At 46.7% G+C, this 27,534-nt stretch overlaps 1 protein-coding gene across 1 annotated transcript; it reads left to right on the plus strand.

Annotated features, from left to right (window-relative positions):
• Nucleotides 1-112: 112 nt before the first annotated feature.
• ATP6AP1 (ATPase H+ transporting accessory protein 1) lies at nt 113-27,106 on the plus strand. The gene is made up of 10 exons (XM_069747926.1): nt 113-271; nt 1,565-1,691; nt 1,840-1,914; nt 5,298-5,491; nt 5,612-5,652; nt 5,802-5,887; nt 8,057-8,289; nt 24,264-24,299; nt 24,438-24,681; nt 26,112-27,106. The coding sequence occupies exons 1-10, from the start codon at nt 162-164 to the stop codon at nt 26,319-26,321; spliced, it is 1,356 nt and encodes a 451-aa protein (XP_069604027.1). The 5' UTR covers nt 113-161; the 3' UTR covers nt 26,322-27,106.
• Nucleotides 27,107-27,534: the final 428 nt, after the last annotated feature.

A 27,534-nucleotide genomic window follows, 5' to 3' on the forward strand; every position in this document is an offset into this window, starting at 1 on the left:
ATGCGTCTGTTTATAGTCCTATGTTCCAATCAGCTTTCAGTCTGTGTATCCCGCCTCCTGGCCGCTCCCTGATTGACGCTGACGGCGTCCAATGATCTTAGCCCGTGTCACCTGATCGGTGTTGGTCATGTGACGGTTTTCCCTGTGTGAGCTGCAGGAAGATGGCGGATGGGATGGTCTTCGTGCCGCTGTGCTTCCTCCTTGTGCTGGGGGTGCCATGGCAAGCCGCCACCTCGCATCAGGTGCCAGTGCTCCTGTGGTCCAGCGAGAGGTGAGCGCGGCTCTTGTTTTACCTCTGCCAAAGAAAATCTTCTTATTGCAGGATCTCTCGGCGATATGTCGTGTGATGACGTCATTATGTCACCACTATAAGACTCGGGAACGTCATTATTGTGTTAGCGGCACAAATTGAGCTATGTCATGACGTCATTAGGCTTAGTATACAGGGGTGTGACGTCATCACGGGGCATTGTGCTCGGTGTATAGGGGTGTGATGTCATCGCGGGGCATTGAGCTCAGTATATATAGGGGTGTGATGTCATCACGGGGCATTGGGCTCAGTATATATAGGGGTGTGACATTATCACGGGGCATTGGGCTCAGTATATATAGGGGTGTGACGTCATCACGGGGCATTGGGCTCAGTATATATAGGGGTGTGACATTATCACGGGGCATTGGGCTCAGTATATATAGGGGTGTGACGTCATCACGGGGCATTGGGCTCAGTATATATAGGGGTGTGACGTCATCACGGGGCATTGGGCTCAGTATATATAGGGGTGTGACGTCATCACGGTGCATTGAGCTCAGTATATATAGGGGTGTGACGTCATCGCGGGGCATTGGGCTCCATGTATGGGGGTGTGACGTCATCGCGGGGCATTGGGCTCCATGTATGCCGGTGTGACGTCATCGCGGGGCATTGGGCTCCATGTATGGGGGTGTGACATCATTGCGGGGCATTGGACTCCATGTATGGGGGTGTGACGTCATCACGAGGCATAGGGCTCCATATATGGGGGTGTGACATCACCGCGGTATACTGAGTGCAGGGTGCTTTGCATGTATATTTGTTCCTTTCTTGATATAAACCACATTTCCTAATGTCAGCGCACACGTTGTCACACACTGCCCCTCCATGTTCTTGCCGTTACACCAAGGCCACATTTCCGTCTGTGCCTCCTCCAGCAGTGTTGACTTCTCATTTCTACTTCTTGAAAATAGTTCCCAGAAATGTGCACAGGACGTTATGCCGGAGGGGTGTGTGGATCCTACTAAAGCTGTGCTCTCCGACTCTTGTGATACTGCCCCTCTGAGCATGCTGGGAGTTGTAGTTTTGCAACTACTCTAGAGTGCAATAGTTCCTAATCTGTAATTTCCTGGAAATGGCACGTCCTTCTGCCGCCACTGCTTATGAATGAGCCATTGTCACTGACTGCACACAATCCAAGGTAATCAGCCCTGGAAAAACACATGATCTGGTTTCAGGCGGGGATGAACTCTCCCTGTGACCTCGCGTAGATCTGTATATACCAGACATTATTATATTGTGTCCCGGCAGCTCCCTGTGGTCAGCGCAGCCCAGCACGCATGGCGGCCATGTGACCACTGATCTCCAGCTGGGTCAGTACCTGGACTCGGCCCTCAGCAGTGGCCCCAAGAACTTCCTTCTTTTCCTCCAGGAGAAGGTATTGTATGCAGCATTATTAACCCTTTCCTACCCCGCATTTCCCCCAGCAGCGAGCCGATCAGTGGATGCAATGTAGAAGGGCAGCATTGCAGCCTGTGTGGCCCCCGACTGCTGCCATCACTAACATGTCTCTGTTATTCTCCCAGCTCAGCGTTGAAGACTTCACAGCCTTTGGGGGAGTCTATGGGAACAAACAAGACAGCGCCTTCCCGAACCTGGAGGTAAGATGTCTCCTGCCCCCTTATAAACACCAGCTCGCAATGCAGAAAAAAAAATCCCCCCCTCACATAGCGCCATCGCCTGTATAATAAAAATGTTTCTGGTATCGACGACACAAACCAAATGTCTGTCTGTCTAGTATAAGCCGAGTTTGAGGAATGAGGGGCCTAAGTCCTGCGCCTGCTGCTAAAGAGAAATGAATATTCAAATATTCACTGCACTGAGATCCCAGTTTTTTGTGGCAAAATTAGGTGCCTGGGCTTATACTCTGTATACGATATATATGTATATGTACGCAATGGTGTTAAAAAGTGTTTTCCCCCTTCCTGATTTCCTATTCTTTTGCCTGTTTGTCATACTTAAATGTTTCAGATCCCCAAACAAATTTAAATATAAGGCCGGGATCACACATGCGAGAAATACGTCCTAGTCTCGCATGTTAATACCCGGCACTGCCGCCGTCTCTCTCGAGCGGAGCATGAGGCTGCATGTATTGCTATGCGGCCGCACTCTCCGCTCCTGAGTGACGGTGGCAGTGCCGGTTATTACCATGCAAGACTCGGCCGTATTTCTCGCATGTGTGATCCCGGCCTTAGACAAAGATAACACAATCACAAAATGTAGATTTTAAAGTCGGGTCTTTAATAATCTAATCTTTTATTTTTATATTTCAAACTTTACAGTTTGCGCACATTATCATCGCTGTCCCCAATGGGGCTCACAATCTCCATTCCCTATCAGTATATGTTTGGAATTATTTATTGTTAAGGAAAAAACTAATCCAAACCTCTAGGGTCCTGTGTGAAAAATTGATTGCACCCTAAAAACTGGTTGGGCCACCCGTAGCAGCAACAACTGCAATCAAGCAATTGCAATAACTGGCAATGAGTATTTTACAACATTCTGGAAGAATTTTGGCCACTCATCTTTGCAAAATTGATGTAATTCAGCCACATTGGAGGCTTTCCGAGCATTAACCGCCTTTTTAAGGTCATGCCACAGCATCACAATCAGATTAACATCAGGACTTTGACTAGGCCACTCCAAAGTCTTAATTTTGTCTTTCTTAAGCTATTCAGAGGTGGGCTTGCTGGTGTGTTTTGGATCATTGTTCTGCTGCATAACCCAAGTTTGCTTCAGCTTGAGGAGACAAACAGATGTCCGGACATTCTCCATCAGGAGTTTTTGGCAGACAGCAGACTCATGGTTCTATTTAGCACATCATGTCTTCCAGGTGCTGAAGCAGCAAACAGCCCCAGACCATCACACTACCACCACCTTTATTGTAAGCTGTGGCTTAGTGGTGGAGCAACAGCCTATGAGTGTGTAAAAGACATGAGTTCAAGTCCTAGTGAAGTCATGATCACAGGATGAAAAGCAAATATATAAATAAAATTATATTTTTGCTAACTGTTACCATAGTGAGAATCTGGAATTGCTTGCCTGAGGAGGTGGTGATGGCGAACTCAGTCGAGGGGTTCAAGAGAGGCCTGGATGTCTTCCTGGAGCAGAACAATATTGTATCTTACAGTTATTAGGTTGTTTAGAAAGACGTAGATCTGGGGATTTATTCTGACAAAATATAGGCTGAACTGGATGGACAGATGTCGTTTTTTTCAGCCTTGCTAACTATGTTACTATGTTTTACTGGTGGTACAATGTTCCTTTTCTGAAATGCTGTGTTCTATGCCAGATGTAATGGGACATACACCTTCCAAAAAGTCTTAACTTTTGAACTTTTGTCTCGTCAGTCCAGAGTATTGGGGATCATCAAGACATTTTCTGGCAAAACTGAGACGAGTATTTATGTTCTTGCTTCTCAGCAGTGGTTGTTGTCTTGGAACTCTGCCATGCAGGCCATTTTTTGCCCAATCTCTTTCTTATGGTGGGATCATTTGTGACCTCTTGGATGAGTCGTTGCAGCTCTCTTAGGGTAATTTTGGTCGACCGTCTACTACTGTGAAGGTTCACCACTGTTCCATGTCTTTGCTATTTGTGAGTAATGGCTCACACTGTGAATCACTGGAGTCCCAAGGCTTTAGAAATGGCTTTATAACCTTTTCCAGACTGATAAATCTTAATAACTTGTTCTCATTTGTTCCAGAATTTATTTGGATCGTGGCATGATGTCTAGCTTTTGAGGATCTTGTTTATTTTACTTCACTTTGTCAGGCAGGTCCTATTAAAGTGATTTCTTGATTGAGAACAGATGTGTCAGTAATCAGGCCTGCGTGTGGCTAGGGAATGGGAACTCTGTTTCCCAAAGATGTGATAAACCACAGTTAATTTATGTTTTTAAGGGAGCAATCACTTTTTCACACAGGGCCCTGTAGGTTTGGATTTCTTTTTCTCTTATTATTAAAAACCTTCATTTAAAACTGCATTTTGTGATTACTTGTGTTATCTTTGTCTAATATTTAAATTTGTTTGGTGATCTGAAACATTGTGACAAACAGGCGAAAGAATAAGAAATCAGGAAGGGGGAAAAGCTTTTTTTTTTTTCACACAACTGTATATAAATGTTATTGTAATCTTTGTAAACATGTATAATAAAGCAATAGTGTACAGCTCAATATCCAGTACTCAGAAATAATATATCATTAGTTTGTCATAACATACATAATAAAAATAAACATGCAGAACAATGCCGTATTGTAAAACCTACAAGGTGGAGGGAGAAACTCTGAAACCTTTACATACTTAGCAACTTTTTGTATTCCTGATGTATAATATGCAATAATACGGAGTTGACCTAGTTTGTTTTATACCATGAGGTCGCAGTAAAAGGACATACAACATTATTTCCTCCAGGGAACAAGCTTAAAATAAATTGTTTCCACTTCTGTGGAAATGGATCTTACTGCATTTCTTTGCTTTTTCAGTGCCCCCTTTTCTATATCCACAGAGTGTTTCATAAGTAGAGTAATGATGAACTCCATGGGGAATCTACAATATCTGGTACTATTTCCAAAAAGAGGATGTTTTGTGGCAAGACCACATCCCATCTTTTAAATTCAACCCACAGAGATTGGATTTAGGACATTTTTTTTTATTAATTAAGAGGGGGGGGGGGAAATCTATATAATCACTGTTGGGTCTGTCCACTGGGACACCCAGAAATCCATGACGGTGGCCCCAAAGTCCACAGTGGCCACAATCAGCAGTGACATAGTACGGGCTTCTGTTTCAAGTCCTGTAAACAGTGTCTTCCACCCTTCTAAGTATCAGGTTATCTAAAAGTCTGGATTATTATAGACACTGTGACTTTGTTTTGGAGGGAGGGGAGGCTCCTGGTGCCGTAAGCGCTGCTTCCATGGGGTTGGGTACATGTCACGTGCCTTCTGTACACGCGTATCTTCTCACATAAGACTTATTTGCTTTGCAGAACATTATGGAGTCCTCGCCATCCTCTTTGGTTCTGCCCTCTGTGGACTGGTACGCTACCAACATCCTGCCAACCTACTTAAAGGAGAAGCTGGGTGTGAGCCCCCTACATGTGGATCAGACGACGCTCTTGGAGCTGAGGCTGAACGAGACTATCCCATCCCTGCTCATTGTGAGGCTGCCCTATGCCAATAGGTGGGCTATCATTTTTCCTGTAGTGTGCTGACCCTCTGTATTTTATATTTTTGGAACCTCATGTTCCCGTCTAGTCTTGGATCTAACATTTTAAAATGATCGCTTTTTTTTTTTTTTTAGTGCTGGGTTATTGGCAGCTAAGGACGTCCTCAGAGCAAACGGTGAGCTAAATCCCCATTTCTCTAATCTGGCTTCTGACTGTTCAGATAATGTCTGCTTAATTGTGTATCTGTCACTGGCTGATATTAAATCTGTAGATCTGGGCTGCGGGGGAATAGAAGTGATTCTATCTTCTATGTTTCTTTTCCAGATGAAGTAATAGGACAGGTGCTGAGCACCCTGAAGTCCGAGGGTGTCCCTTACACCGCCTTGCTAACAGCCCTCAGGCCATCACGGGTACGTGCAGTCAGGGGACAGGAATTTTGGAGACACAAGGGTCAGTGGATGGTCTCGTCTGCTGGCATGGCTTTCTTTAGAAAGACTTCACGAGTCACGGGCTCATCCCACTGAATGCCCGTATTCCTTCCCGTGGGCAGAACACAACTCGGGGTAAGGGTACCACACTCCAGTAAGACTATTGGATCACCAACATATAGTATATTCCTAGCAAGTACACAAGATGGTGCAAATGACAGTCTCGCCCTTCCGCTGGCTTGCCAGGTATCGGAACCTTTGGTGCTTCCAGGGCTAACTGCCCAAAACAGTAGCACCCTGCTTTTGGCGGGCACTCACAGAGAAGAGGTAGCGGCAAACTTAAGCTGATCGAGGTATGTGGCCTGGGTTCTCCAAGTGACTTTGTGGGCTCAGTGATGGACTGTGGAGCAGATCTATAATCCACCAGCTGGAACCATGATTCCTTGGATGACATCCTGTAGAGTCTCACCGGTGACAGGAGCAGGACCTTCTTATTTCCCACAGCTCTTAAGGCCCCTTCACATTAAGCGACGCTGCAGCGATACCGACAACGATCCGGATCGCTGCAGCGTCGCTGTTTGGTCGCTGGAGAGCTGTCACACAGACCGCTCTCCAGCGACCAACGATGCCGGTAACCAGGGTAAACATCGGTTAACTAAGCGCAGGGCCGCGCTTAGTAACCCGATGTTTACCCTGGATACCATCCTAAAAGTAAAAAAAAACAAACACTAGATACTTACCTACCGCTGTCTGTCCTCCAGCGCTGCGCTCTGCTTCTCTGCTCTCCTTCTGTACTGTCTGTGAGCCGGAAAGCAGAGCGGTGACGTCACCGCTCTGCTTTCCGGCTCACAGACAGTACAGGAGGAGTGCAGAGCACAGCGCTGGAGGACAGACAGCGGTAGGTAAGTATCTAGTGTTTGTTTTTTTTTACTTTTAGCATGGTAACCAGGGTAAACATCGGGTTACTAAGCGCGGCCCTGCGCTTAGTTACCCGATGTTTACCCTGGTTACCAGTGAAGACATCGCTGGATCGGTGTCACACACGCCGATCCAGCGATGTCTCCAGGGAGTCCAGCGACGAAATAAAGTTCTGGACTTTGTTCAGCGACCAACGATCTCCCAGCAGGGGCCTGATCGTTGGTCGCTGTCACACAGAACGATTTCATTAACGATATCGTTGCTACGTCACAAATAGCAACGATATCGTTAACAATATCGTTATGTGTGAAGGTACCTTTATTTCAGGGCATTGTCCCACAGGATTGTGGGGTGGGGGGAATCAGTCCTTGTTGGATTGTTAATTAGACTGCATATTTGCCCATCGAGTTGTGCATACTCGCTCACCACAGGGGGCTGATACAATACGTAATCAGCAAGAATTCCATAATTTAACATACAAAAAGGGTCAATGGACAGTTTCACATGAAATAATGGCCATGTACCTTGAACAGTACGTCTGGCATGATTAAGAATAATTCTCCCCTGCACAAGTGGCCATATTGACACTGTGTCGTCTCAAGGAACACTTTTTTTTTTTTACATTGGTAATTCACTGCATCTCAAAAGTAAGACTCAGACTTTTCCCTGTACAAGATCAGCACCTGATTTTAAATGCACCCTGATTTTGGCACAGATTCAGCACGCTTCTGCCTTCCATTGATTTCAGTAGGAAAATTGACCTGAGGCTGCCCCCGCCCTCCCCTGTAATGCGGTTCTTAAATCAGCAACATGGATTCCTATAGAAAGTAATGGGCAGAATTCATGTTGATTTTCAGTACAGAAAATTTGACAAAGGTTTATGAGAAAATCAGGCACGTAACTGCCCTTATATTAGTGATTTGGGGGGTCTCTCTGTCCAGTCTGGAAGCAGACTCACATTCGCTTCTATCTCACTATCTTTGGTGTAAATGAAAGTGACAACAGATGACTGGAGGGAACAGCAAGACAGCCCCAAAAAGGGAATGGGGACCACAAACCATTCTCTCCTCTAATGTTGCCTGTCTTTGTCACTACTGGTAGGATGAGGTGGTGCCTGCTGTACATTCAGGTGGCACAGATCTTCCAGGATGGCACATCCATACGTGGCTGCTGTGTCGCCCAGCAAACTCTCAACTTTCATTTCTCTTTTGTCTTCTTTTTGTTTTCTTGTAGGTGAACAGGGAAATTGACTTCTCTGTCGGCAGTTTTGGGCGTCAGCTGTTGGCGGCCGCGACACCCACTTATCCTCCTCTGTCCTATAACGGAACCCAGAATCAACCCTGCATCCTGTTCTGGGCCTCAAACATCACAGTGGCAATGGATCGGGAGCTGGACCTCACCTTTGCCACGTTCCAGGGGACTGAACCAATCACCGAGGGCTCTTTCTGCAACAATACGGATGCCAGGTCAGTGATGCCAAAGTCTAGGAAAAATAAGGAAGAGGTCGACCAAGCATTGGGCCATATTCACACATTTGTGTTTCTCGCAGCTCAGTGTACGGACCGGCCGCAACTGTCCTGACCTTAAGGCTGTGTGCACACGTTGCGGTTTTTTCTCCATCGTCTCATTGGGGGACACAGGACTGTGGGTGTATGCTACTGCCGCCAGGAGGCTGACACTAAGTAGGTATAAAAAAAAAAGTTAGCTCCTCCTCCATAGTATACACCTTGCCACTGGCCCTGACAGCTCCAGTTTATGCTTCGTGTCCGTAGGAGGCACATCTCTGGGTTCTCCCAGATGCTTTTTTTTTTTTTTCTCTGAAGATAAGACAGGGGCGACGGACCCTTTTGAAGGGGTCCGATCTCCCCAAACCAACAACGGGCGAGCACGTGGAGTGTCGCCTCCACGTATCCTCTCCCGCGACGTGGGATTTTTTTGCCGGACTAAGAACCTGACCACCCTGAGGTAACGGAACCCTAGGTTGTACAGGCATTCATTCCTTGTCCGTGCAGCCTCCACTTCATCACCAATGCACGGCTACGGTGTTTTAAAGGAGGCAGACGGTCCCTCTCCTCGCCTTCTGAAGGGTGTAAGGAGTTAGGGTGCCTGCACCGTCTTTTAATATTTATATATGTATATATATATTTATATGTGGATTTTTTTGGTCTAACCTCATGCGCTGTCAGAGGGCTGCACAGGGGGCTCCTGCTTCATCGCGCGTTCTGCTGGTACTGCACAGGTGGCGACTATTATCCGGCGCTGTGCTGGGTTCCAGCGTTATTCCCCACAAGCAAACTTCAGCAGGGGCATGGGCGGAAGTCCTGCCCCTTTTTTTCGGCGGTTTCCTGTTCTCTAGGCAGCCTGAGGCATTATGGATCTTGTAGTCTGAGCATGGGCGGAAGTTCCGCCCCTTTTTCGGCGGCTTCCGGTTTTCTGTACGGCCTGTGGCATTATGGGTCTTGTAGTCCGGGGGAAGTCCCACCTCCATCGGCGGCGGTTTACTTCTGGTTTCGAGCACCCAGCTTTCCCGGGAGAGCAGGGGAAGGAGTAAAATCTAGTTCCCTGCTTCGGCCTAAACCGGGTCCATGCGCGGTAACTCCTCCCACTTTTTTAGGCATCCGCCCTGTAATTTACTTTATATGTGTGGTTTGCACAGGAGACATGGTTCAGTGTTTGAGAGCATATGGGGACACAGGACTGGGGTGAGTGCTACTTCCCTCAGCCTGACAACAGTATTTGTTCTAGACCTAGTAGCTCATAAGGAGATACGGAGCATAGCGGCTTTAGAGTCATCATGTCTAGAAACCCCAAGACTCACTCAGTTCTGTATTCCTCATGCATTACCTGTCGGTCTGCTTTTCCGCATGCGCAAAGTAACCATCTCTGTGAGGCTTGTGATTCCGAGCGCGTGCAGGAGCCCCCGTCTGCTACCCTGTCTGCTACCCCGCCGGCTATCCTGCCGGGTGTGCCTGTACCTGGGTCGGCAGTGTCTCCCCCTGAGTGGGTCATATCATTAACGCAGTCTATGGCGTCTCTAACAAAGGCGGTTGAGTCCCTTCAAGCCCCTGTCAGGGACATTCATCCTCCTGTTTTGGAAAGATCCTCCGATTTTCAGGATCCTCCGGCCTGCAGGGGCCATACTCCCTCTAGGCAGACACAGGGGAAACGATCCCACACAGCGTCTCCCGGTCCGTCAGGTGCATCAGCATCTTTGAATCCTGTCTCTCGATCTCCCTCTCCTGCGGAATTGAGTGAGCACGGTTCAGACTATGACTCAGAGGGGTCTTTTGATTTAGAAGCTCCTGGTTATCAGGAATCTGTTGACAGTCTCATTGAGGCCGTTAACCAGACTTTGGGAGTAGAGGATGTGGCCACCTTACCTTCTGGTCATAGGGTGTCCTTTAAGAAATTCAAGCAACCTCATAAGGTGTTTTCTACTCATCCTGAGTTTGAGGATTTAGTCCAACGTCACATGGAGCGACCAGATAAACGTTTCTTAGGCCAGAAGGCCCTAGGTGCAAGGTATCCTTTCGCTCCAGAGCTTTGTAAAAAGTGGGCAGAATCCCCTTCAGTGGATCCTCCCGTGTCCCGTTTGGCCTCTAGTACGTTGCTGTCTCTTCCTAATGGGTCGTCTATTAAGGATCCGACTGATCGGCTCCTAGAGAGTCTAGCTCGGTCTCTGTTTGAGGCTTCAGGGTCAGCCCTCGCACCGTCTTTTGCAGCCACATGGGTTGCCAAAGCTATGATAGCTTGGTCAGAGTCCGTAACTAAGGCTCTTCAGGATAAGGGGTTTCCTGTAGAGGTGATAGAGATGTCAAATCAGATATCTTTAGCAGGAAATTATCTGATTAATGCATCCTTGGATGCGGCAAATTGTTCAGCATTGGCTGCGGCAAATGCTATTGCTATCAGAAGGGCCCTATGGCTAAGAAATTGGCGGGCGGACTCTACTTCAAAAAAGTCCCTTACATCCCTCCCTTATCAAGGTGTCCGTCTTTTTGGCGAAAAATTGGATCAGCTTATATCTGTTACCACAGGAGGTAAAAGTAATTTCCTTCCTCAACAAAAGGTTAAGCAACCTTTTCGTCGCCAATTTCAAGCAAGATTTAAATCCTTTCGTAACTCCCGGTGGTCTGCGGCACCAAGCGCAGGTCCCCCAAGTCGGCCTGTCCAAGACAGGGAGCACCAGGTCTCCTATAGGGCCAATTCATTGGCAAGAATGCGGTATCAACCGTCAAGATCTAGGGGATCTAGATATCCTCGATCTTCGGCTAAATGACTGGAGGCAGCCTCTCGTCGCTTCCAACAGAGTAGGCGGTCGCCTACTACTGTTCCATCAGTCCTGGCTGTCAGTTGTTCACGACAGATGGGTAAGAGACCTGGTGGTTTCAGGGTACAAAATAGTTTTCCTATCTCCCTCCAGGCCGGTTTTTTCCGTCCAGTCTTCCCAGTTCAAAAACCCGTCTAAGAGCTTTATTCAGAGCAGTCGAGTCTCTTCAGTCCAACGGGGTCATTGTCCCTGTTCCAAAGGAAAAAAGGTTCAAAGGGTTTTATTCAAATCTGTTTACGGTTCCCAAAAAGAATGGGACCGTGAGACCCATTCTGGACCTAAAGTGTCTAAACAAATTCATCAGCACTCGTCGCTTCCGTATGGAATCTCTCCGCTCGGTCATTGCGGCTATGGAAGGGGAGAATTCCTGGCTTCCATAGATATTCAAGACGCCTATCTGCACGATCCTATATTTCTTCCACATCAAAAATTTCTACGGTTTTCCATAGGCGAGCGACACTTCCAATTCACTGCATTACCTTTCGGGCTCGCCACTGCTCCCAGGGTGTTCACGAAGGTGATGGCAACAGTGGTGTCAATCCTGCACTCTCGAGGCATAGTCATTCTGCCTTACTTAGACTATCTTAGTCAAAGGATCAACTTTTCAGGCATGCAGGGACAACGTCAACATCTCTTTGGACACCCTAGCTCGCCTAGGGTGGCTGGTCAATTTAAAGAAGTCATCTCTAGTACCATCACGGAAGATCTCTTTCTTAGGGATGATCTTCGACACCTCTCGGGGGCTAACTATTTTACCCCAGGACAAGGTGCTTTGTCTCCGGCAGGAGGTAAAAATTCTTCGGCAGCCGAGTTTCCATTCAATCCGGTTCTGCATGAAGGTCTTGGGCAGGATGGTAGCAGCTATAGAAGCGGTTCCATTCGCCCAATTCCATCTTCGTCCACTCCAACAGGCACTTCTGTCAGCCTGGGACAGGAGTCCTTTGTCTCTCAACCTCAGGTGTCGTCTGTCTCCTGGGGTCAGGCAATCCCTGATATGGTGGATGAGGAGTTCCTCCCTTCTTCAGGGGAAAGCCTTTCCTCCAGTTCATTGGCTGGTAGTCACTACAGACGCCAGTCTTCTCGGTTGGGGAGCAGTGTTTCTCCAGCACACGGCTCAGGGTCGTTGGTCCCCAAGGAAATCAACCCTTCCAATCAATATGTTGGAGATAAGGGCAATTTGGCTGGCCTTGCAGCACTTTCACCATCTTCTGGCGGGTCGCCCGGTGCGGATCCAATCGGACAATGCCACGGCCGTGGCCTACGTAAATCATCAGGGGGGCACTCACAGCAGATCAGCCATGCGCGAGGTAGGGCAAGTCCTCCGCTGGGCCGAGAAAAAGCACTCTGTGATCTCGGCAGTTTACATCCCGGGCAAGGAGAACTGGGGAGCAGACTTTCTGAGCCGACAGGGTCTTGCGCCCGGGGAATGGTCTCTTCACCCCGATGTTTTTCGGCAGATATGTCTACGCTGGGGAATCCCGGACGTGGATCTAATGGCCACCGGGTCGAATGCCAAAGTACCCAGGTTCGTTGCACGGTTTCGAGATCCAGGCGCAATTGCCGTAGACGCACTAGTCCTATCTTGGAACCAATTTCGTCTTCCATATCTGTTTCCCCCTCTGGCGCGGCTTCCAAAGGTTGTCAGGAAGATCAAGTTAGAGGGAGTTCCAGCAATTCTAGTCGCCCCAGATTGGCCTCGGAGGTCATGGTACGCAGACCTAGTTCAGCTGATCGTCGGGGTTCCTTGGCAGCTACCAATGCAGCCAGATCTTCTGTCGCAGGGGCCGATATTCCACCAGAACTTAGAGGCCCTGCGTTTGACGGCTTGGCCGTTGAATCTTGGATTCTGACCCAGGCCGGTTTTTCTCGGAAAGTAGCCTCAACTATGGTCAATGCTCGAAAGACAGCTTCAGCACGCATTTACCACCACACCTGGAAAGTCTTTCTCTCATGGTGCAGGAAGAAGGGTCTTCCTCCTCTTCGGTTTTCCATTCCTAATGTCCTAGCTTTTCTCCAATCTGGTCTAGACTCAGGTCTCGCTCCAAGTACCCTTAGGAGGCAAATATCAGCCTTATCGGTTCTTTTTCAGCACAGGATCGCTACCAATCTGCAAGTAAAAACTTTTTTGCAGGCAGTCTCTCATATAGTCCCTCCTTACAAAGCTCCGATAGAAGCTTGGGACCTTAATTTGGTCTTGAGTGCTCTTCAGGAACCTCCATTTGAACCCCTCCAAGACGTTCCTTTAATGTACCTTTCTTGGAAGGTTTTGTTTCTGGTAGCTATAACTTCCATTAGGCGGGTATCGGAATTAGCGGCCTTGTCCTGTCAGGCGCCGTTTCTACAATTTAATCAGGATAAGGTGGTGCTGAGACCAGCTCCTTCTTTCCTGCCAAAAGTAGTCTCCTCATTCCACATTAATGAGGACATTGTCTTGCCTTCTTTTTGTCCTGCGCCTACACACCGGGTGGAAAAAGCTCTCCATACTCTAGATTTGGTGAGAGCTCTGAGAAGATACGTTTCTCGGACCGCTTCTTTTCGAAAGACGGATGTTCTGTTCGTTCTTCCTGCGGGTCATAAAAAGGGACTCGCAGCCTCTAGATCGACCTTAGCCAGATGGATAAGAACCACTATTCAGGAGGCCTACCGTATCAAGGGTGCAACCATCCCGGCTGGGATCAGGGCACACTCTACTCAGGCGGTAGGGGCCTCCTGGGCGCTTCGGCACCAAGCTTCAGCAGAGCAGGTTTGCAAAGCGGCCACTTGGTCCAGCCTGCACACTTTCTCTAAACATTATAATATCCACACTCAGGCCTCTGCTGATGCAAGTTTGGGAAGGAAAATTCTTCAGGCTGCGGTATCACACCTATAGGCGGTAAGTGCCTAGGGGTTTTCTTCCAGTGAGTCTTCTTCCCACCCTGGGACTGCTTTGGGACATCCCACAGTCCTGTGTCCCCCAATGAGACGATGGAGAAACAGGGATTTTTGTGTTACTCACCGTAAAATCCTTTTCTCCGAGTCGTTCATTGGGGGACACAGCTCCCTCCCTATTCATTTTATTTGTCTATGGGGTTGTTCAGACTGTAGTATTAATCTAGAAATGTTGTCTTTGCTCTAATGCTGTTTTTTTCTCTATCTCCTACTGCTTGTGCACCAAACTGGAGCTGTCAGGGCCAGTGGCAAGGTGTATACTATGAAGGAGGAGCTAACCTTTTTTTATACCTACTTAGTGTCAGCCTCCTGGCGGCAGTAGCATACACCCACAGTCCTGTGTCCCCCAATGAACGACTCGGAGAAAAGGATTTTACGGTGAGTAACACAAAAATCCCTGTTTCGCGGTTTTTCCCAATAAAAACGCTATAAAACCGCAAAAAACGCATACAATAAGCATCCCATCATTTAGAATGAATTCCGCATGTTTTGTGCACATGATGCAGGTTTTTCCGTAAAAAAAACGCATTGCGGTAAAAATGGAACCATGTTCATTAATTTTGCGTTTTTTTTTTTTTTTTTGCGGATTTCCCACTACAAAATGCATTGGGAAATGTCCTGCAAAAACGTAGCAAAACCGCATGCAGAAAATGTCCGTTTTTTCTTAGGAATTTTCTGCAAGAAATCCTGAACGTGTGCACATAGCCTAAGTCTGCAGCGTCATAGGCATACAGTGGCATGTAAAAGTTTGGGCACCCCTGGTCAAAATTACTGTTATTAAGAACAGTTAAGCAAGTTGAACATGAAATGATCTGTAATCTATCTATATAATCGTCTAAGGGTCACTTCCGTCTGTTTGTCTGTCTTTCCGTCTGTCTGTAACGGAAATCCCGCATCGCTGATTGGTGCTGTTCTCACCTTCCGATGTCCACCGATGCGCGCGATGAGGCCGCCAGCTTCCGTTCCCAGAGATGCATTGAGAAATTACCCAATTTCGCAATGCATCACTGGGAACGGAAGCTGGCGGCCGCATCGCGTACAGCTTCGGTGGACGCCAGAGGGTGAGTATATAACTATTTTTTTATTTTATTTTTTTAACAGGGATATGGTGCCCACACTGCTATATACTGCGTGGACTGTGTTATATACTGCGTGGGCTGTGTTATATACTGTGTGGCCTGTGTTATATACTGCGTAGCTGGCTGTGTTATATACTACTAAGCGCGACGTACATACATACATATTCTAGAATACCTGAGGCGTTATATATAACAGCACAGCAGACTTTCAAAAAAGTGATGTCTGTCCTGGAAATCCCGGCTCTCTGATTGGTCGAGGCCGCCAGGCCTCGACCAATCAGAGACCGGCACAGCATCGACGTAGAAATCCCGCGTCTCTGATTGGTCGAGGCCGGCAGGCCTCGACCAATCAGCAACGGGCACAGCGACGATGATGTCATAATGGTTGCCATGGCGACGATGATGTCATAAAGGTTGCTTCGACCAAGCAGCGACAGGCACAGTCTGCCGCGAATTCTGGAATCATCATTGTCCATATACTACGGGGACATGCATATTCTAGAATACCGTTAGAATCGGGCCACAATCTAGTGTGTGTGTGTGTGTATATATATATATATATATATATATATATATATATATATATATATATATATATATATATATATATATATATATATATATATATATATATATATATATATATATAGCACCATTGATTCCATGGTGCTGTACATGAGAAGGGGTTACATACAAGTTACAAATATCACATACAGTAAACAAACTAACAATGACGGACTGATACAGAGGGGTGAGGACCCTGCCCTTGCGGGCTTACATTCTACAGGATTATGGGGAAGGAGACAGTAGGTTGAGGGTTGCAGGAGCTCCGGTGTTGGTGAGGCGGTAGCTCCGGTGTTGGTGAGGCGGTAGCTCCGGTGTTGGTGAGGCGGTAGCTCCGGTGTTGGTGAGGCGGTAGCTCCGGTGTTGGTGAGGCGGTAGCTCCGGTGTTGGTGATGAGGCAGCAGCGGTGTAAGTGCAGGCTGTAGGCTTTCCTGAAGAGATGAGTTTTCAGGTTCCGTCTGAAGGATCCGACTGTGGTTGATAGTCGGACGTGTTGGGGCAGAGAGTTCCAGAGGATGGGGGATATTCGGGAGAAGTCTTGGAGGCGATTGGATGAGGAGCGAATAAGTGTGGAGGAGAGAAGGAGGTCTTGGGAGGACCGGAGGTCACGTGAGGGAAGATATCGAGAGATTAGTTCAGAGATATATGGAGGAGACAGGTTGTGGATGGCTTTGTAGGTCAGTATTAGCAATTTGAACTGGATACGCTGAGGGAATGGGAGCCAGTGAAGAGATTTGCAGAGGGGGGAAGCGGAGGAGTAGCGAGGAGAGAGATGGATTAGTCGGGCAGCAGAGTTAAGGATGGACTGGAGAGGTGCAAGGGTGTTAGCAGGGAGGCCACAGAAAAGGATGTTGCAGTAGTCAAGGCGGGAAATGATGAGGGCGTGCACAAGCATTTTAGTAGATTGGGGGTTGAGGAAAGGACGGATCCTGGAGATATTTTTGAGCTGGAGGCGACAGGAGGTGGAAAGAGCTTGGATGTGTGGTTTGAAGGACAGGGCAGAGTCGAAGGTTACTCCGAGGCAGCGGACTTCGGGTACAGGGGAAAGCATGATGTCATTGACTGCGATAGATAGGTCAAGTAAGGAAGATTTGTGGGATGGAGGAAAGATGATGAGTTCAGATTTGTCCACATTGAGTTTGAGGAAGCGAGAGGAGAAGAAGGAGGATATGGCTGATAGGCACTCTGGGATTCTGGACAGCAGAGCGGTGACGTCTGGGCCAGAGAGGTAGATCTGAGTGTCGTCAGCATAGACGTGGTACTGGAATCCATGGGACTTTATGAGTTGTCCCAGTAGTAGTGTATAGATTGAGAAGAGTAGGGGTCCTAGAACAGAGCCTTGGGGGACTCCAACAGAGAGAGGGTGGGATGAGGAGGTAGTATGGGAGTGGGAGACGCTGAATGTGCGGTTGGAAAGGTACGAGGCGATCCAGGATAGGGCGAGGTCTTTGATGCCAAAGGAGGAGAGGATCTGTAGTAGGAGGCAGTGGTCAACTGTGTCGAAAGCAGAGGACAGGTCTAGAAGGAGGAGTACAGAGTATTGTCCAGTAGCTTTGGCGGTAAGTAGGTCGTTAGTGATTTTGGTCAGGGCAGTCTCAGTTGAGTGATGGGGACGGAAACCAGATTGTAGATTGTCGTACAACAAGTTAGATGAGAGGTGGGAGGAGAGTTCAGCATGGACGTGCTGCTCCAGGAGTTTGGAAGCAAATGGGAGCAGCGATATTGGGCGATAGCTGGACATAGCAGTTGGATCGAGGGTTGGCTTTTTAAGGATAGGCGTGATTGTGGCATGTTTGAACGCAGAGGGGAAGGTGCCAGAAGTTAGTGATAGGTTGAAGAGGTGGGTTAGGGATGGGATAAGTGTGGTGGTGAGGTTGGGGAGGAGGTGGGATGGGATGGGGTCGAGCGCACAGGTGGTGAGGTGGGATTTGGAGAGGAGACAATTAAGTCCCCCTTCAGTGATGTTGGATAGGGAGGTTATGGGGTTTGGGCATTGGTCTGGTATACAAAGGGGTTGTGGTGGTTGAACAATAAAGTCTTGCCTTGTCTGGTCGATCTTATTTTTAAAGTGTGTGGCAAAGTCCTCAGCAGAGATGAGGGAGGTTGTGGGGGGCGGAGGAGGGAGTTAAATGTTTTGAATAACTGTTTGGGGTTGTGGGATAGGGAAGATACGAGGGTTGTGAAGTAGGCCTGTTTAGCAGAGGTGAGTGCAGATTTAAAAGCGAGTGTTGCCTGTTTGAATACAGTGAAGTCGTCTTGCGAGTGTGTTCTCTTCCAACGCCGCTCCGCAACCCTGGACACTTGCCTTAGCTTTTTGGTGATGTTATTATGCCAAGGTTGTCTATTGATACGTCGCGCTCTGCCATGGACGAAAGGGGCAACCGTGTCTATAGCTGATGCGAGACTGGCATTATAGAAAGCAGCAGCACTGTCTGTGTCGTGGAGTGAGGATATGGATGCCAGTGGTAGGATGGAGTCAGAGAGTGTGCGGGTGTCTAGGTGTGCAAGGTTTCTGCGTGGGTGCGCATGTTGCTGGATATGGATGATTGGTGAGGAGGACAGGGATAAGAAGGTGAGCAGATGGTGGTCGGATAGAGGGAGAGGGGAGGTGGTGAAGTTAGAGAGTAGAGACGGGTGAATACCAGGTCTAGTGTATGCCCATCCGTGTGGGTGGCTGCGGAGGACCACTGAGTAAGTCCAAAGGATGAGGTAAGGGACAGAAGTTTGGAGGCTGTTGACTGAAGGGTATCAATGGGGATGTTGAAGTCACCCATGATGATGGTGGGAGTGTCAGCAGAGAGAAAGTGAAGAAGCCAGGTGGAGAATTGGTCAATAAAGGCAGTGGCCGGGCCCGGAGGTCGGTATATGACGGCCACTTGGAGGTTGGAGGGAGAGTAGATGCGGACAGAATGGACTTCAAAAGAGGGGAGGATAAGGGAGGGAAGAGGTGGGATTTGGTTAAAGGTGCAGTTTGAAGAAAGGAGAAGACCCACTCCTCCACCATGTTTGTTGCCGGGTCGAGGGGTGTGGGTGAAGTGGAGGCCTCCATAACACAGCGCAGCAGGGGAGGCGGTGTCAGAGGGTGTTAGCCATGTTTCTGTGAGGCCAAGGAAGGCAAGATTGCGGGAGAGAAAAAGGTCGTGAATCACATGAAGCTTATTGCAGATTGAGCGGGCATTCCAGAGTGCTCCAGAGAGAGGGAGCAGGGGGGTGGGCGTCAGGGGCACGGGTTTTATGTTGGAAAGATTGCGGAAGTTCATGTTGGATAGGGAGTGATAGGAGGGAGTAGTAATGGGAGGTATGAGATGTGGGGGTCCAGGGATGGGAGATATGTCTCCAGCAGTGAGGAGAAGGAGAGAGAGAGAGCAGGTGGGAGAAAGAGTGGCCGACTTGTTTTATGTGTTTGTTGGACAGATTTGAGGTTGAGGAGCAGGTCAGCAGAGGAGGACAGGTGGGGAGGTAAGAGGGAAGGGGAGATGATTATTAGGTTAGAGAGTGCTGGGATTTGTGATAGCGAAGGAGAGAGAGGACTAGTGGAGCAAACAATGTAGGGGCATAGGTAAACATGGCAAAGAAGTAAGATGGGTTAATAGAAAGCTAGATCCAAGTAATAAGAAGTGCTTACTCGGAAGACACACCCAGAAGAAACAGAACATAGAGTGGGGTCCTGACTCCTGCCGTGACTAACTGCCGTTGAAATAACTGCGGCATCTGTATGCTTTGCTGCAGAGATGCGCGTGCCTGACCCCACACGCGTGCACCCCTTAAGATGCTACTAAATTTATAGGACTGACTAAAGGATCAGGTGAGAGGGATTGTGGGTCCTTATTTGGGATAAATTAGCAATTGGCCAACACCCCGGGGGAGGTTACAAGATCAAAGGCACTAGACCTGGCTGCAGACATTTGCTCTAACACCTTGAACACAATAATGTCTCCTGTGACCCCAGCATGGATGGACAGCAGTAAGTAATACAATGCAACAAATGCATTTAGCATACAGACAACAGGCATATTAAAGGGAAGGGTGCAGGATTAGGGGCGGCAGATAACAGCGAGTTGGGGTATATATATATATATATATATATATATATATATATATATATATATATATATATATATATATATATATATATATATATATATATATATATGTATATACACACACACACACACACACACACACACACACACACACACACACACATACAGCAGCACATGTGCGTGGATCTAGGCAATGTGAAAACAGACAAATATTCAATATAGATTATACTTCTCAAAAAATATTTTTTTCAATTTTTTTTTTTTTCAATAAGAATTACAGTAATAGATGAAAATGAAGGTTCTTAGCGCATAAAGTGGCCAATTCATGTATGCCCATCAACCACGGCAAGGTGACCTCCCTCTGATGGGTCCTACTCTACCGTACATGCCACTTTTGGGCCACTAGCCTACAACTATGGACAAAACATGTCACTCTCGGGCTAAGCCTACAATTTATGGGCAGGTAGATCTGATTACGGCCACCTGCAAGGTCAATGGGAGGAGTGCAAGATCAGCCTGGAGGCAGCCAGCATCCAATAACTGAATAGACAAAAAAAAGCAACCAGCACTCCTAATGTAAACACGTGCACACTGCAAAACTGTATTATATAGACAAAAAAGAACACCGTAGCACATGTGCATAAATCTAGGCCTTCAAAACATTCAAAATAGTGACATGTATTGTAGAGTAGGACCCATCAGAGGGAGGTCACCTTGCCATGGTTGATGGGCACACATGAATTGGCCAATTTATGCGCCAAAACCTTCATTTTCATCTATTACTGTAAGTGTTGTTAAAAAAAAAAAAAAAAAAGTTTTAAATCTTTTTTGAAAAAATATTTTTGAGAAGTATAATCTATTTTGAATGTTTTCAATGTTTTTCTATGTTTTCACATGGCCTAGAGTCATGCACATGTGCTGCTGTGTTCTTTCTTGTCTATATAATACAGTTTTGCACGTTTGTGTGTGTGTATATGTATATATATATATATATATATATATATATATATATATATATATATATATATATATATATATATATATATATATATATATATATATATACTAGATTGTGGCCCGATTCTAACGCATCGGGTATTCTAGAATATGCATGTCCCCGTAGTATATGGACAATGATGAGTCCAGAATTCGCGGCAGACTGTGCCCGTCGCTGATTGGTCGAGGCAACCTTTATGACATCATCGTCGCCATGGCAACCATTATGACATCTACGTCGATACTGTGCCCGTTGCTGATTGGTCGAGGCCTGGCTGATTGGTCGAGGCAACCTTTATGAGACGCGGGATTTCTACGTCGATGCTGTGCTGGTCTCTGATTGGTCGAGGCCGCCAGGCCTTGACCAATCAGACGCGGGATTTCCAGGACAGACAGAAAGACAGACAGACGGAAAAACTCTTAGACAATTATATATATAGATTTTAGAATATGCATGTCCCCGTAGTATATGGAAACGTGAGATGTCTACGTCCTTTATGACATCATCGTCGCTGTGCCCGTTGCTGATTGGTCGAGGCCGCCAGGCATCGGGTATTCTAGAATATGCATGTCCCCGTAGTATATGGACAATGATGAGTCCAGAATTCGCGGCAGACTGTGCCCGTCGCTGATTGGTCTAGGCAACCTTTATGACCTCATTGTCGCCATGGCAACCATTATGACATCTACGTCGATACTGTGCCCGTCGCTGAATCAGAAACGTGAGATGTCTACGTCCTTTATGACATCATCGTCGCTGTGCCCGTTGCTGATTGGTCGAGGCCTGGCGGCCTCGACCAATCAGAGACGCGGGATTTCTACGTCGAGGCTGTGCCGGTCTCTGATTGGTCGAGGCCTGGCGGCCTCGACCAATCAGAGACGCGGGATTTCCAGGACAGACAGACAGACAGACAGAAAAACCCTTAGACAATTATATATATAGATATATATAGATAGATAGATATAAATCTATATCTATTCATTCAACGTTTTAGAAATTGCTAAAAGGAAAATGGGCCAATGCCAACATTTGGGCACCCTGCATGGTTAGTAGCTCCCCGTTTTGAAAGTATCACAGCTTGTAAACACTTTCCGTTCCTGGTTTCATGGCTTTTCATCCATTCTTCCTTGGGAAATTCTTCCAGTTCTGTGAGATTCCTGGGTCGTCTTGCAACTTCTGCTATTTTGAAGTCTAGTCACAGATTTTCAATGATGTTCAGATCAGGGGATTGTGAGGGCCATTGTAAAACCTTCATCCTGCGCCTTTTGAGGTCATCTATTGTGGATTTTGACGTGTGTTTAGGATGGTTGATTATCTATACGTATTAAGGTACCTTCACACATAACGATATTGTTAATGATATCGTTGCTTTTTGTGACGTAGCAACGATATCGTTAATGAACTCGTTATGTGTGACAGCGACCAACGTTCAGGCCCCTGCTGGGAGATTGTTGGTCGCTGAATAAAGTCCAGAACTTTATTTCGTCGCTGGACTCCTCCTGACATCGCTGGATCGGCGTGTGTGACACCGATCCAGCAATGTCTTCACTGGTAACCAGGGTAAACATCGGGTAACTAAGCGCAGGGCCGCGCTTAGTAACCCGATGTTTACCCTGGTTACCATCCTAAAAGTAAAAAAAAACAAACAGTACATACTTACCTACAGCCGTCTGTCCTCCAGCGCTGTGCTCTGCACTCCTCCTGTACTGGCTGTGAGCGTCGGTCAGCCGGAAAGCAGAGCGGTGACGTCACCGCTCTGCTTTCCGGCCGCTGTGCTCACAGACAGTACAGGAGGAGAGCAGAGCACAGCGCTGGAGGACAGACGGCTGTAGGTAAGTATGTACTGTTTGTTTTTTTTTACTTTTAGGATGGTAACCAGGGTAAACATCGGGTTACTAAGCGTGGCCCTGCGCTTAGTAACCCGATGTTTACCCTGGTTACCGGTATCGTTGGTCTCTGGAGATCTGTCTGTGTGACAGCTCTCCAGCGACCAAACAGCGACGCTGCAGCGATCCGGATCGTTGTCGGTATCGCTGCAGCGTCGCTTAATGTGAAGGGGCCTTAAGCCATCCTCTTTTCAACTTCAGCTTTTTTTTTTACAGATGGTGTTATGTTTGCATCAAGAATTTATTGAAATTTCATTGAATCCATTCTTCCCTCTACCCGTGAAATTTTCTCCGTGCCATTGGCTGCAGCACAACCCAAAAGCATGATTGATCCACCCACATGCTTAATGGTTGGCAAGATGTTCTTTTCCTGAATTCTGTGCCCTTTTTTCTCCACACAAACTCTTTTGATCATTGTGGCCAAAGTGTTCTATTCTACCCTCATCGGTCCACAGGACTTGTTTCCGAAATGCTTTAGGCTTGTTTAGATGTTCTTCTGCATACTTCTGATGCTGAATGTTATGGTGAGGATGCCAGAAAGGTTTTCTTCTGATGACTCTTACATGAAGGCCATGTTTGTGCAGGTGTCTCTTTACAGTAGAACAATATACCACACCTCCAAAAATCAGATAAATCTTTCTGAAGGTCTTTTACTGTCAAGTTTGGGGTTCTGATTTGCCTCTCTAGCAATCCTATGAGCAGCTCTCACTGAAATTGTGCTTGGTCTGCCTGACCTTATCTTGACCTCCACTGTTCGTGTTAACTGCCATTTCTTAATTACATATGCGTTGCTATCTTCTTATAGCCTTAATAATAATAATAATCTTTATTTTTATATAATGCCAACATATTCCGCAGCTCTTTACAGTTTGCACACATTATCATCTCTGTCCCCGATGGGGCTCACAATCTAGAATCCCTATCAGTATGTCTTTGGAATGTGGGAGGAAACCGGAGAACCCGGAGGAAACCCACACAAACACAGGGAGAACATACAAACTCTTTGCAGATGTTGCCCTTGGTGGGTTTGAACTCAGGACTCCAGCGCTGCAAAGCTGCTATGCTAACCAATACCTTCTCCTGCTTTCTGGGCCTGCACCATTTTCGGAGTGCTAGGCAGCTGCTTACAAGAACCCATGGCTGCTGCTTTTTGGCACAAGGTTAGAGGAGGCTGGTTTTTTACAAAGCCGGGAAATTTGCATCACCTGGCCTTTCCTAACCATAATGAACAATCCATAACCATAACAGGCCAACTAAGGTCTTAAACCTTGGTCAAAGTTCTCTAAGCAGACAAAGCTCCAAGGGTGCCCAAACTTTTGCTTCTGCCCTTTTTCCCTTTTGTAAGTTTTTATAATGTATAAAATTATCTTGTAATTATAGAGAGGGAGAAATGTGTCATATTTAACTTTAGGCCTTTTTGAGATCATTTCTTCAACGTGCTTAACTGTTTACGATGACAGTAATTTTGATCAGGGGTGTCAAAACTTTTACTTTCCACTGTATATGAATCTGTCATGTTCGGGTCAGGAGATCCATGCAGTGTAGTGCATACTGTGACTGTGAAGCACAGATGTGTGAATATGGCCGTAACAATTTCATTGTGTTTCATCCAGGTTGGTGCTGAACTACAACAATGGGATCAGAATAATGTAAGTATTGGCGTGTGTGCGGCAGCCCCTGTGTGACCCCTGACTATGGATTGTGCTGACTAGAAGTCTCAGTGATGTCACCACCAATATTTCTTGTTCTCCTCCCCTCGCCTTACTGTATGTCGCCATCTTTCGCAGTTTCCAACTGGAGAGCCGCAGATACCCAGTATCCGCACGGTTCTGGTTCACCCTGAAACGTGTGGAAATTTTTAACGGCACCCTGAATGCCACCTTCCTGGCACCCCAAGTGACCGCTCCCAGTATTTACTCCTATCACTGTGAGTACGTCAGCAGCCTGCCTAAGTACGAATCTCTCCTGGTCCAGAACAGCAGCGATAAAACCCCAGGCTTTAACTGGCGCCTCACCATCAATGATTTTCAGGTAGGTGTGTGCCGGTGTCGCCCAAGTCTGAACATTATGAACCTGTGCCCATCTTTCTAGGGATATTTCATAGCTTGTATAGAGATTACTTTATAAATACGTTACGCCAGAGCTGAAATCTCTCCAAGTATCCCGCTTGTTCGGTTTCCTCTCACTCTGGTGATTTAGCTTTTTGAAAATGTCATCTTTACAGCAGACAATATACAATATAGCGCAGCTCTGGAGAATAATAAAGGATGTAACTGGGGATCAGTAATGTATGTACACAGTGACTGCACCAGCAGAATAGTGAGTGCAGCTCTGGAGTATAATACAGGATGTAACTCAGGATCAGTAATGTAATGTATGTACACAGTGACTGCACCAGCAGAATAGTGAGTGCAGCTCTAGAGAATAATACAGGATGTAACTCAGGATCAGTAATGTAATGTATGTACACAGTGACTGCACCAGCAGAATAGTGAGTACAGCTCTGGAGTATAATACAGGATGTAACTCAGGATCAGTAATGTAATGTATGTACACAGTGACTGCACCAGCAGAATAGTGAGTGCAGCTCTGGAGTATAATACAGGATGTAACTCAGGATCAGTAATGTAATGTATGTACACAGTGACTGCACCAGCAGAATAGTGAGTGCAGCTCTGGAGAATAATACAGGATGTAACTCAGGATCAGTACAGGATCAGTAATGTAATGTATGTACACAGTGACTGCACCAGCAGAATAGTGAGTGCAGCTCTGGAGTATAATACAGGATGTAACTCAGGATCAGTAATGTATGTACACAGTGACTGCACCAGCAGAATAGTGAGTGCAGCTCTGGAGAATAATACAGGATGTAACTCAGGATCAGTACAGGATCAGTAATGTAATGTATGTACACAGTGACTGCACCAGCAGAATAGTGAGGGCAGCTCTGGGGTATAATACAGGATGTAACTCAGGATCAGTAATGTAATGTATGTACACAGTGACTGCACCAGCAGAATAGTGAGTGCAGCTCTGGAGAATAATACAGGATGTAACTCAGGATCAGTACAGGATATGTAATGTATGTACACAGTGACTGCATCGGCAGAATAGTGAGCGCAACTCTGGGGTATAATACAGGATGTAACTCTGGATCATTAATGTAATGTATGTACACGGTGACTGCACCAGCAGAATAGTGAGTGCAGCTCTGGAGTATAGTACAGGCTGTAACTCAGGATCAGTAATGTAATGTATGTACACAATGACTGCACCATCAGAATAGTGAGCGCAGCTCTGGGGTATAATAAAGGATGTAACTCAGGATCAGTAATGTAATGTATGTACACAATGACTTCATCAGCAGAATAGTGCATGCAGCTCTGGAGTATAATACAGGAGGTGCTGTATTATTACTTTATATGTCTTTGGTATTTAATTCCACCCTTCTCTCCTAGATCCAGGCTTTCAATGTGACTGTCATGAGGTTTTCTTACGCCAGCGACTGTGCAGGATTCTTCTCTCCCGGCATCTGGATGGGTCTCATCACCACTCTGCTTTTTGTTTTCATCCTGACCTATGGACTGCACATGGTGATGAGTCTAAAGACCATGGATCGCTTTGATGACCCCAAGGGGCCCTCCATCTCTGTGCCCCAGAACGAATGATCTTGCCATTGAACTCTCCCCTAATCCCCTTATTGCAATGTCCTCGCCTCCCACGTCTGTGTCCAGGTCCTACCACATTCCATCCATTTTTCTGACTGTTGTCTTCACAGAAGTTTCCAAGTGTGAGGGGTCCGGTTTACCCATGTGTTGTCGGTGAATGCTCTACCAATGGCTGAGCCGTAATTGATCTCATACCTGAGCGGTGGAGAAGGGGGTCACTTTTTTAATGTTTACTATCCTGATATAGTATTAATAGATTGAAGGGTTAATTAAGCTCATAATCAAGCGTCCTCTCATTTATAGAACTGGATATTTAAGGCTTAGGTCAGTCGAGGAAATGGTAGCCATGCCTTTATTTTCAGTTGCCCCTTCTGTGACATCCTCCCTTCCATGGGCACAGTTGAACTTAAAACATTGACAAATAGTAACTGGGGACGCTATACTCTCATGGACGGGTGTAAGAAGGCACAACATGGCTCCGAAAACGAAAAGCTATTCACAGAGTTTTCTTGTCGTTCCCCATGATCCCAGCAGGGGGAGCCACCACGATGTATAAATTCTCTAGGATGTGTACATAGAGTCGCTATTTATTTGTGGTAATCTGGTTGGATAATGCTGGGATCTTTAGTGCATCGACGGCTTCAGTCACGTGCTTTTGTGTTGGATATCTGCTCATTGTGATGTGCTCTCTAAAACGAATTAGTTAAGTACAATTTTTTTTCCTCTGTAACTATTCACTGTATAAATTATGAAAAATGAAATAAATCTTGTGGTTGTGTTTGTCACGTTGTGGCTTCTGCTTCCTTTACTGTACATTGACAAACTCAGCTCTGCTACATCTGTACAAAGACCAGAGCATGCTGGGACAATACACTACACACAATCGGCCCCATAGCTACAACATGCAGGCATTCACCCCCCAGATAAGACCCCTATATTGCTTCAGATGCTAGACTTGGACTCCTAAATAAGCCTGACAGTGAAAAACTCTTCCCACCATGATGGCTGATTGTCGCACGATTCTGGTTCACAATCATGCAGCCATTAGTGGGCGCAATTTTGGCCCCCCTGTCTTGCGGTACCCCAATTCTGATCCTGGATCAGATCACTAAATTAATTTAGACCTCAGACCCCTAAAGAGCTAGGAGTCTTTTTCTTCTGGCTCAGAAGCGGACAGTTTGTGGCCATGGATTGCTTGCAGTGGTGACTTAGT

This window comes from Ranitomeya imitator, chromosome 2, assembly GCF_032444005.1.
Source record: "Ranitomeya imitator isolate aRanImi1 chromosome 2, aRanImi1.pri, whole genome shotgun sequence".
Taxonomy (NCBI): domain Eukaryota; kingdom Metazoa; phylum Chordata; class Amphibia; order Anura; family Dendrobatidae; genus Ranitomeya; species Ranitomeya imitator.